Source organism: Elaeis guineensis, chromosome 5 (genome assembly GCF_000442705.2).
Source record: "Elaeis guineensis isolate ETL-2024a chromosome 5, EG11, whole genome shotgun sequence".
NCBI classification, from domain to species: domain Eukaryota; kingdom Viridiplantae; phylum Streptophyta; class Magnoliopsida; order Arecales; family Arecaceae; genus Elaeis; species Elaeis guineensis.
Genome location: NC_025997.2, coordinates 119,972,019 through 119,983,727, shown reverse-complemented (window position 1 = coordinate 119,983,727; position 11,709 = coordinate 119,972,019). Strand labels below are relative to the sequence as shown.

Genomic DNA, 11,709 nt, shown 5'->3' with positions numbered 1-11,709 from the left:
AGAGGCCAAGGCCGTCGGTTTCGACGATCGGTGATCGAGCCGTTGATTCGACGATCGATGATCGAGCCATGTTGGTCGGGGCCTTTTGCCTTCAGAGGCCGAGGCCATCGGTTCGGCGATCGATGTCGAGCCATTGATTCGGCGATCGACGATCGACCGTGTTGGTTCGGCGATCGACGATCGAGCCATTGATTCGATGATCGATGATCGACCGTGTTGGTCGGGGCCTTTTGCCTTCAGAGGCCGAGGTCGTCGGTTTCGGCGATCGATGATCGAGCCGTTGATTCGGCGATCGGTGATCGAGCCATGTTGGTCGGGGCCTTTTGCCTTCAGAGGCCGAGGCCGTCGGTTTCAGCGATCGGTGATCGAGCCGTTGATTCGGCGATCGATGATCGACCGTGTTGGTCGGGGCCTTTTGCCTTCAGAGGCCGAGGCCGTCGGTTTCGGCGATCGATGATCGAGCCGTTGATTCGGCAATCGGTGATCGAGCCATGTTAGTCGGGGCCTTTTGCCTTCAGAGGTCGAGACCGTCGGTTTCGGCGATCGATGATCGAGCCATGTTGGTCGGGGCCTTTTGCCTTCAGAGGTCGAGGCCGTCGGTTTCGACGATCGATGATCGAGCCGTTGATTCGACAATCGACGATCGACCGTGTTGGTCGGGGCCTTTTGCCTTCAGAGATCGAGGCCGTCGATTTTGATGATCGGTGATCGAGCTGTTGATTCGACGATCGGCCGTGTTGGTTGGGGCCTTTTGCCTTCAGAGGCCGAGGTCGTCTGTTCGGCGATCGATGATCGAGCCGTTGATTCGGCGATCGACGATCGACCGTGTTGGTCGGGATCTTTTGCCTTCAGAGGCCAAGGTCGTCGTTTCGACGATCGGTGATCGAGCCGTTGATTCGACGATCGACGATCGGCCATGTTGGTTGGGGCCTTTTGCCTTCAGAGGTCGAGGCCGTCGGTTCGACGATCGGTGATCGAGCCGTTGATTCGACGATCGACGATCGGCCATGTTGGTCGGGGCCTTTTGCCTTCAGAGGCCGAGGCCATCGGTTCGACGATCGATGATCGAGCCGTTGATTCGGCGATCGACGATCGGCCATATTGGTCGGGGCCTTTTGCCTTCAGAGGCCGAGGCCGTCGTAGATTCTCCGCTCCTTCGATCTCTATCAGAATCTGCGCACGAGGAGCGGGGAGAGGGATGTAGGAGTCATACCTGCGATGCGTCGGTCTCAGACTCCGTTGTCGGGGCGAGACCCGTCTATCGGTGGGGGCCTGCTGGGTTCAGCAGGGGCCCGACCTTTCTTCCGCTTTTCCTTCTGGCCCATGCCCTAGGTCAGGCACTGGTCGGAAGCTCCTGGAGGGCATCGGATGTGCCGCCGGTTGCTCCACCGACGAGTGCGGCAGCCGGATTGATTGTTGTTGAAGGCTCTTGACCACGTCTGTCAACACGGTCATCTGCCGCACGATCGCTGCAATCTACACCTCCGTGGTCACCGCGGGATGGGGGGAACTAGGTTCCGCCATGGAGGGTGGAGGAGAGGCCTCTTCCCGGCGGGAAGAACGCCTCGTCGATCCGGTGACCCTCGACCGTTGAGCTCTTATCTTTGTCATCTGGGGAGATGTTTCTAGTTCTGTGGGGGTTGCAATCCCTGGTGCTGTCGATGAAGCACTACGCTGGGCCCCTACTTGGCGCGTCAATCTGTTGCGGCCAATCCCCTCATCGTCTGGTCGTCGAGAACGAGTGCCTGCAAAAGAAAGTCCACACTGACCGGAGGTGGCTCCGGCGGGGACCCTCCGACGGTCAAGTCAGAGAGGAGACTAGGCAACAGTGAGAAGAAAGCAAGGAGCTCAACGAGAAGGGGATCGAGAGAGAGGGAGCAAGCCCAAGAGTTTCGAAGGGACCTCTAGCACTGTTGCCTTCCCCGATATATATAGTGGAGCGTGGTATGGCGCCGTCATTAATGGCGCGGACAATTGAAGAATTGTCAACTCACTGGAAACTGTCAGAGTCGCCGTAAAGGTGTCAAATCGCCGTGGGGCTGTCAAATCGCGAGGGTTGACCCATGCCTTAGGTGGAATAATGCCCCTAGGCGGCAGTGCCACATGCCGTTGTCAGGACTGACAGTCTCTAGCAGTAGTACGGCGATTGGAGGAGCCGACCAACCATAGGTCTGCGGCCAGCTGAGGGGCGTCGGGTGAAAATTTGGGCCCCTCCGACAGTCAGTCGGGCACGTTGCAGGAGTCGGGCATCGGACTCCATAGTGCAGTCGGTTGGGAGAGCGGAAAAGGTCTGTCCGACCGACGTATCCTCGGTCAGTCGATAACCGTCGATCGATCGATAACGGCACCCGTCGGTCGGTCGGGAACAGCATGGGTCGGTTCGGCCGACACACATTCGGTTTATCCGACATACCTTCGGTCGGATATTGTCGGCAGCCGTCTGTCGGGGTCGTCGGTCGGAGTCGTCCGTCGGGGTCATCCATCGGTCGTCGGTCGGGGTCGTCCGTCAGAGTCGTCCGTCGGGGTCGTCCGTCGGTCATCCATCGGAGTCGTCCGTCGGGGTCGTCCATCGGGATCGTCCATCGGGGTCATCGGTCAGAGTCGTCCGTCGGAGTCATCTGTCGGGATCGTCTGGCTATCTGATATAGAATATCTAATTTTTTCCTGTTGGTTTGCATTTTACCGTTCTGAGAAGCCTCCTATTTTTGAGTAATCCATTTGGTCGTGGGCTTGCATATTCTGTAACTTTACTGTTAGAGTTGATTCTCGATCTCCCTCTTATGTGTACTTATGAATTTCATGTGGAGTAGTTTTTTCTTCTCAGAAAGAAAATGCACAATGCTTAACGAGGTAGTTAGAGAAACTGATGGAGTGATGGTTACTTCTTTCCTTGTATGCAGATAGCATTATTTGTTTCTTCAAGTGATGCTGTGCAAACTGGGTGTCTTGTAAATTTCCTCAGGAGCATTGATTCCACAAGAATCAGAGAAATGCAAGTCAATCTTGCCAAGGTTTGCCAATCGCTTGAAGATAATTTCTTCACTGCTCACTCTGCCTAGAGTTCAGGCAATGAAGTGTGTTCGAGGATTTAAGGAGGTCATTTATCCATCTTCATACTTGAATCGTTCTTCTTTTTCTTTTTTTTTTTTTTTGAAAAGGCTTTTTTGTCGGTGCTTGAGGCATTTTTATATTAAAGTCCAGCTCAACCTTTTGGACTGGAGGACTTAACATGGAGAATGGTTTGTTATCTTCCCATTTATGCTGAGCTAGTTTTCTTTGGATGATACATAATTGTACACAAAAGGTCATACTTCTATCGTTATTAATTAACATTTTGACAGGAAACCGTGGAACAACTGTGCGATAATCCAGATTCTTGGAATTTGGAAACAATACTGTCAAGGAAGATCATATTACCACCTGTTCAGACTGCCTCAATAGTTTTAAGGCTCAGATGTTTGAAAAACCAGCTCGAGTTAGTGGCTGCACCTGGAGCTTAATTCTTTCCTCTACCTGTTTTCATTATGACAGATAGCTGGTAATTGGTGAACATCAAGTTGCATACACAGGTGCATGGGTCTAGGATTTTGTGCACTTGCAAATGCAGGCCTGGTAACATCATGAGTAGCCTGATCGCATGACCTGCTGGTGTTTGATGTGTTGCATGTTGGAATCTGTTAATTTTACAGATGATTGTACAACTAGTGAAGGCAACATAAAATAACTCTTTTACCATGTATTTGCCATATGCTGATATGCCTGTGTAAAATTTCCATTAGAGGTTTTGTTGTGAATTTTGAGCAATGTAGACTCTATGGTGTTTCATTGCCGTCTTCATGCCAAATTGTAGGTGAAGCTTTGCAGCAGTTACTGCCTTCCAGATTCCGATCCATTTTCATATTTCTAAAGAAATGTTGTTTGGAGTAGCAGCTTGATTTATTTGAAAAGGAATGTTGTGCACCTGATTATTCTGTGCCCCATGTTGGTTGTAGTAGCATTAGTTGCTTAATTGTGAAACTGCTTGCAATCTAACTGAACTGAAGGCAGGAGGCTGAAATACAACAAAGCTAAGCATGCCAGATTGTAGGCGTAGCTTTGCAGCAGTTGCTGCCTTCCTAATTCCGATGCTTTTTCACATTTGTGAAGAAATGTTGTTTGGAGTAGCAGCTTGATTTATTTGAAAAGAAATGTTGTGCACCTGGTTGTTTTGTGCCCCATGTTGGTTGTAGAAGCATTAGTTGCTTACTTGTGAAACTGCTTGCAATCTAACTGAACTGAAGTCAGGAGCCTGAAATACAACAAAGCTAAGCGTGGTTGTGGTGGCTTCAGCACATGATCGTTCCCACAGACGTTATATACACAGTTAAGATGTTTTATGGGTGAAAACGTTTCAAAACTTCTTGCGCTCACTTCTGTAATTAGGCTACTGATGTTGAGGGATAACATGAGGGCCTTGGAGGTTGGTAGACCCCTGTTAGCTGATTCATGACTAAAATTTGCAATTAAGCCAGTAATGCGGAGGGACATCTATTATGAGGGCCTTGGAGGTTGGCGGAAGTGATTCATGATTTAAGTAGTACTTCCTGCGAGCTACTTTATCTATCCTGATGAAGCCAAGCATGGAAAGAAACTAAAAACCATACTTGGTTGCCGGATCAAAGGTACACCTCCATTGGAACAGGATAAAATCTTCCATTCTTGAAAGTACTAACAATGAACGTGCTCTACCATGACTAGCTTGAAAAGTACAGATTTCCCATTCCGTTCCTTTATTGCTGCAACAGAACAGATATTTCCGCAGATCCTACTGCTCCGGTATCAGGGAATTGTGTGAAATGGGTGGTTGCCGGGATTCAGGAATAGGATACTGGATCACACCAAAATTTCCTTCTGATATGATACACACGGAAATTTCTGACACATCTGCAAACACTTCTAAACGCAAACATCTGGCTATAGATGGAAATGATACGTAACGAAACCCCGGGGAGAACAAGTATTGAATGGAGATTGTATTTTGATATATGGACCTCATGTACCTATTCACTGTATTGCTTCCCTTTCTTTTTGATCCAGAAAGTTGGTGAGAAGTTCTCACCTCAATGTGAGACAGAGCCTGACATAAAATCTAGAAGGGCAGTTGGTGTGCAAAAAGACCTTGGAAACGGTCTAAATCTTCGCATTACAATGCACCATTCTTCAAATTACTAACAAATTAATATGGTAATCTGTATTTCTATATTTCTGCATTTCGTATATTTTTTGGATGGACATCCAGATTATCTTGATAATTCAAATTACCTCCTAAAAAATAATCTAAATTACTTTGAGAAGATGTGACCACACAGATTATCACTTCTTTGATAATATTACAATAAAAATTTTGAACAAAATTATTCCTAAAAAAAATCACACAAAATCCATTATCCAACCCTTCACCCTCCATCCCACCCCTCTCTACGTGAGCTCCCGACCCGTGGCTCCTCCATCTCCCTTTGTCTGTCCGCAGCTCCTCCACTTTTGTCCCCCACCACCCACCTATGACTCCTCAACCCTTGTCTCCACCCACCCATCTATGACTCCTCCACTCCCGTCCCCATCACCCTCATAGCTCCATATGCACCCATCCTCTCCCCACCCTCCCAATGCCCACAATTCTCCATACCTCTTAGTCTGCCACTTCTCCGTACTACCACTACACTCACACTACTTCAGTCACTTCTCAAATATCTAAATAAAATTATTAAAAATATTTTAAATATTTAATTTCACATTACCAATAATCTGATTGTTATACCAAACATATTCATCAAGATTTTCAATAATTTTACTGTAATATTATCTGTATGTATCAAACATAATAATCAACATTACTAATTTAATAATGATAATCTATTTACTTGTGTATATCAAATATAATAATTAATATTATTAATAATTTAATAATCAATATTATTAATAATTTAATGATACTAAATTCATATTATCTTTTAAGATTGCCTTACCATCCAAAGGCAACCGAATTGTTTTAAAAAGATGAGAGGTACAAATGCCTGACAACAAGATCACACAAGGCACATTGAAACACAATCCCCAAAACTACAATAAACTAAATTACCAAAACATACAACAAGAAATTTCTGACCATGTAAAACTTGTACAAAACATGTAAGAATTAAGAGAAGTATGCAATTAACAGCAGAATTACATTATCTAAGTTACAAAAGTTGATGGCTTCCCACGTTTTAGCTCGGATGGATCCTGATGGTTCCTCTGCACTTCTCCTATACGAGAGCCACCACATCACCTGCATGAGTCAGCGCTGTTCATTCCGTTACTAAAGCGCTCTCCGCGACAGTTGACCGACAAACAGTGACATGACATTGCCACACGCCGTACCAATGTCATCCTTTGAAATTTAAATTACAAGCAGGAAGGGAAACTGAAAAGAAACCGCACAATGTTAGGAAGACAATATGTCATCAGAAACATGCGCTTCAATCCAGCACGCAACAAAATTAAAGAGCATGAATTATTTCAGCAAGAACCAGCAAGATGATAAAGCACGCCCCCATGTATGTCAGCGATTACCCTGCTTGATTAGATGAAGTAACTTCATTGTGCTCCATTCCATCAAGTTAAGAAAGTGTTCGGTTTGCAACCAGCCAAAATCAGAATCGGAATCGGAATCGGAATGAGAAATAAAATCGGAATAGTCAAATCCTCCAAAGCGTTTGATTCGTGACCGGAATCGAAATAAAAATTTGAATCCCGAAGAGAAAATAAAGATTGAGTTTTAGATAGATTGAACCATTTTCATTCTGCTCCGAAATCAGAATCAGAACTAGAATGGAAGTCATTCATTTCCATTTCAATTCCAGACCCCATCCACCCCCAACCAAACACCCCCTAACATCAATATCTGCTGATTTCAATTATTAAGGTAAAAGTGTCCTGGGAAGGATATGTACATATGTATGCATGCATGCGTGTAAATTTCCTGTCTCACAATGATGAATTTCATGGGTCAGTTATTGCATATCCAAGAAAAAAAAAAAAAAAGGTGATAGGCAGGTGTAGTAATGCTCGAATAATGGTCACATGCAATAAAATGAAGAATATAGGAAGGGATTTTGTACATTATCAAAGCAAAGATACTACACCGAGGAAAGAGTGGTTGAGAATTCTTTCGATAAAAAGAGTGGTTGAGAATTGATTGAAATGATATGAGCATGTCAAACAGCGAGCTAAAATTATGGCCAGGAAGAGAGCAATTTGGATTTGTGCAGAAGGTTGGAGATAAGGAGAGACCTAAAACAACATGGGCCAAGGTCGTAACTTGTACGAAAGCATTTGGACAAGATGAACTACTAATAGGAGCACATAGCAAAACTGGAGTAAATGGCAAAACTAGATTCCTAAAGCCAGCCCACATTGTTGGGTTAAGGCTTCTTGAGAACAGTTATAGAGGAATTAAAAAAAAAACAGAGAGAGAGAGAACAAATTCTTATTGAGGGAACTAAGAAAGAAAGCAACAACAAGAACAACCAAAGTAATGTCATACAAGGATGAAATAACCATCAAAGACTAGCAGATATTAAATCAGACATTTATGTTAAAATACATATGAATTCTGCAGATGTGAGATTACTTTCTTCAAAAAGAAAGAAAGCAAGAAACATGTGATACAGCGTCTTACCTTGAGATATGGGTTATTATTTTATTTACCCCATGCATATCTTGCTTAAGATTTAGCGGAAAAAGCCTCGACACTTTGGCGATCCACATAAACACTTCTTAGCTCTACGGGGCCCCATGCCACCAGATTCAACTTCACCCTGGCCATAATCATACGTCAATTCTGTCAAGGGAGGAATGTGCTTGATTGCAAAAAACATGATATGTGGGTATCCTTCATCAGCATGATCATGTTGAACGGGCTGCCAAAAGACATTAGGGGAGCAGCTATGGTTCATAAAACGGGAAATGTTGCCCATATTCCTTGCACTTATGATAATAGGTAGCGGCTCAAAAGTCTCACTTAAGTCATTTGTTCTTGGTTCTCCAAGCAACTCAGGTTCATAGTTCCATTTGAATGTTTTCTCTCCGGCACCTGTTGTTTGAAATATGTATTCATCTTCTTCACCATCATCATCCAATCTGATTTCATCAACAACTTCGCCTGTATATTCACAAATAAATGTACCTGCCCGAATAGGATCCCAAGAACGAAGACCCCAACCCCTGTCCCTCGTTCTGAAAACTTCAAAGTGGAGCCTAATACCCTTCTGAGTAACTCTATTCCGGCAATTAATAGAGCACTGACAGGAAGAACCACATTCATATATTACAGGCTTGCGGCTCACAAGGAAGCCGGTTGAACTATATGGAAGGTCACCACTATTTTGTTGAGCACAAGAGCAATTGGTATCACCAGGAAGGCACACACTAAGGCATGCACAGCCCCCTAAACGTTTCATTGAGCTAATAGGTCTCAAATACATGACTTTTGTGACATACGTGAAATGGCCGGGTCCCTTCTCACCATCAACATCATTAACAAGGCAAACAGGAAGATTTTCAATACCAGATGATATGTCAGGGAGTATAACTCTTTCTCTAGATGCTGGATTCTCTTTCCATTTCTGAGTCCGTTTCCACACCGCAAGTCCATCACGCTGCCCCGGTTCTCTTAGCAGCTGGTACTTGAAAACATTAAAGCCAGACTTACTTTTGTCTATCCAGGACTTCTGAATCTTGTAGAGGCCATCATAGATGTAAATCTTGCCATTCTGCACGCTGAAATCTTTTGCACTCCTTATCACCCTAATCTCATTCTTCCGATCCTTGCTTCTCTCCAGAGCGAGGTTACCTCTTTCAAGCTTCTGGTCATCCATTTGATTCTTGCTGTTTTTGCTACTGCCTCCCTGGCCAGTATAAACCAAAACATCCACATCATCTTCTTCATTTTCATAACCCCCAGCCGAAACAATACTCATGGCCACAGTATCATCCTGTTCACCAAACCTTGCATTCATGTAATCAATACCAGCCATGCTAGGGGCATGCAACCCAACCACACACATTTCCATCCTAAAATAGAAAATATCCCCAATTTCAACCCCTGAAACAGGTCCTATCCTCTTCCCTAAATTAGCCCTGAGATTATTAGCCATCATGATGGCCCCAGCTTTTAAATCCGCCCGCCTGTTTATATCATTTGCCTCATCCACCTGCAGAAGCCTCCGCCGGAGTGCATCAAAAGTCACGAGGATCGTCTCTACTGATCGCTTGATGTCATGCAACGAAGATGGCACCAAAGCTAGCTCACTGTCGAAAACCTTTCTAGGGCGCACCTTTTTGACCTTCAACCCATCAATGCCCTCTGTATCAGAACCAACCGAACGATAGCTACTTAAGTGTGCAGGTCTCTTAATCCTCCTTCCAGATGCTGATGTGTGACCACTGTAAGTAGGTTCTTCATCATCGTCCACTGGGATGACATTTGTTGGTGGCGTCCGAAAGGTAGAAGAGAGTGGAGTGGCCCGAATACAGCCATTAGCATTGGGCATTTCAACATCAGCAGCTCCAACGTTAGCAGCTCCAGGAACAGGGCCCACTGACCCCCGGTGAGGGGCATCTGAAGTGGCAAAAGAGGTAAACGCTGGAGAGAACCCAGAAGGGCACCCAGACTCGAAACCAGATGGGAATGGACCAACAGGGGCGACACAAACAAAAGGAGGGGCAGTCGACTGGGTGAACGTGTTCAACCCCAGTGGTGCAGGAAACATCGGAGCTAGGGACCGTAATGGTTTCACATCTAATACTGCATTTTCATTGGATGAACAAGGACTGCAGTTTGATTGCCTTTCCATGGAGAGTCACTGGAAGCTGCATGCCAAGAGCATACATTTTCAATGAACTGTGTTTCCTTTCATCTTTTGAATGCACAGATAAGCCGCTAGATTAAATTTATAAATATTGAAAAACTATCAACATATTTAACTTTTACATGCAGAGGATTCAAATATCAAAGAAAGTCTAAAAACCAGCAACAACATTAAAATAATAGGTGATAACCTAAATACCAGCAACAGAATTAAAATAAAATCTGTACTAAACTTTTACTGCAGGAAGGAAAGTTAAAGCGAACTCATATAGAAAAATAAATAAACAAATAAGCTTCGTAGGAAAAAGCATCGTACAGGTGGAATAGAAGCTTAAAGATGATTCCCAAACAAACTAGCAATTGGCACCATAAAATATAGCTTAGCTTATGATGAAATCGGAGTTTGAAGTTAGAGAAAGCAAGAACCCTAGAAACAAGCTAAGTAACAAGAAGGCATCCAGAAATACAGTTTGAATTAAAACAAAGAATTAAAGAACTACACACAGAGCAGGGCAATATCAAGGAAAGCTTAAAAACTTAAATCTATATTGCCGACATGCGAGACAAAAGCGCCCAAATTGAAGAGTCATAAAGACAGGAAGAAATTAAAAGGTGAAGATCTTGCTGATAAACGAATTGAATACCGAGAATAGGATTCCAACCTAGAAACGAAATAATTAGTTCCCGCTGCAAAACAAGGACAGATAAAAGCGAACTCATGATAAAAAAAAATGTCAAGAAATAGCTTTTATAGAAAAACAAGAAAGATGCGACCGAAATAAGAGTTTAAAGGTATTCTTCGAAGCAGGTGACCGAGATAGAGTTCAAAGGTAGTCTTCGAAAACAGCGACCCAGATAAGGGTTCAAAGGTCGTCTTCGACCGATTAACGCATCGAACTAAAGATCAAAGCATGATGGATATGAGTGCTCATGTAAAGATAGAGAGAAAGCCCGAGAAACAAACAGAAGCGAAAGTAACGCATACAAAACCCTACAAATCTCTAAAAAACCTAAAAAGGAAAAAAAAAAAATTGGAAGAAGTCGCAAAAGCTTACCAAGACCAAAATCTCCACGAAATGGACACCAAAAATGGGGATTTTTCCAAGGACTTTTCAAAAAAATTACAGATTTAACGGCAAAAACAGCTTCAAACAATCGATCACAAGCTACATCAAACAAAGAACTTCACAGCGATTTGGGGAACATTCCCAAAAGTACTTTCCTTTTTTAAAACAGAAAAGCTTACCTTGAGCAATCGAGGAGAACTTAGGGTTCCGATTTTGCTCTTTCTTCTTTTCCTTCGGCAAAGAATCTACAGAGGATTCGATCGCGGTAGCTCTCCTCGGAGCAGGGTTCATCCGCTTTCCTCTTGCTTTATAATGTCACTAGAATAAATAACTTTGGCTCGGTTTCAGGCAAGTGGGCCTAGATGGTTTGAGAGTCGTTGGATTTGCCTCGAGATTCTGCAGGGCACGAAATATTTCGTTTCGCGTCAGAACAATGGGCGTGGAATGGGAAAGGAAAGAAGGGTGAAATTACGGAAAACCCCTCCAGGAACCTGGACTGGGGTACTGGGAATTGACTCGGTTTTATAATTTGATGATGATCTCTTACCTTTTTGGCACTGAGTTGGAACCGGTTTCGGGTTGTATCTTTCGCGCGAAACAATGATCTATCTTCTGTCGCGACTTCAACCGTTGGATCGGATCTCGCACAGCTCTCAAAGAACTCCGAGGTCTTTCTGCACCGGATGCACAGATCTCGAGGAGGCTTTGGGCGATCCAACGGTTGAGGTTGCGAAAGAAGGTAAACATCCGTTG

The 11,709-nt window shown here is 44.3% G+C and overlaps 1 protein-coding gene across 1 annotated transcript; it reads right to left on the bottom strand.

Moving 5' to 3' along the window:
- Positions 1 to 6,079: 6,079 nt before the first annotated feature.
- On the bottom strand, positions 6,080 to 11,287 carry LOC105045520 (histone-lysine N-methyltransferase, H3 lysine-9 specific SUVH1). Its single transcript, XM_019850815.2, has 3 exons — positions 11,136 to 11,287; positions 7,700 to 9,891; positions 6,080 to 6,442 (listed from the first exon to the last, which is right to left on the bottom strand). Exon 2 carries the CDS (start codon positions 9,873 to 9,875, stop codon positions 7,752 to 7,754), a length of 2,124 nt encoding a protein of 707 aa, XP_019706374.1. The 5' UTR covers positions 9,876 to 9,891; positions 11,136 to 11,287; the 3' UTR covers positions 6,080 to 6,442; positions 7,700 to 7,751.
- Positions 11,288 to 11,709: the final 422 nt, after the last annotated feature.

Bases quoted from the DNA above. Each gene is read 5' to 3' on its own strand.
- LOC105045520 (XM_019850815.2), bottom strand. From the start codon at position 9,875: ATGGAAAGGCAATCAAACTGCAGTCCTTGTTCATCCAATGAAAATGCA.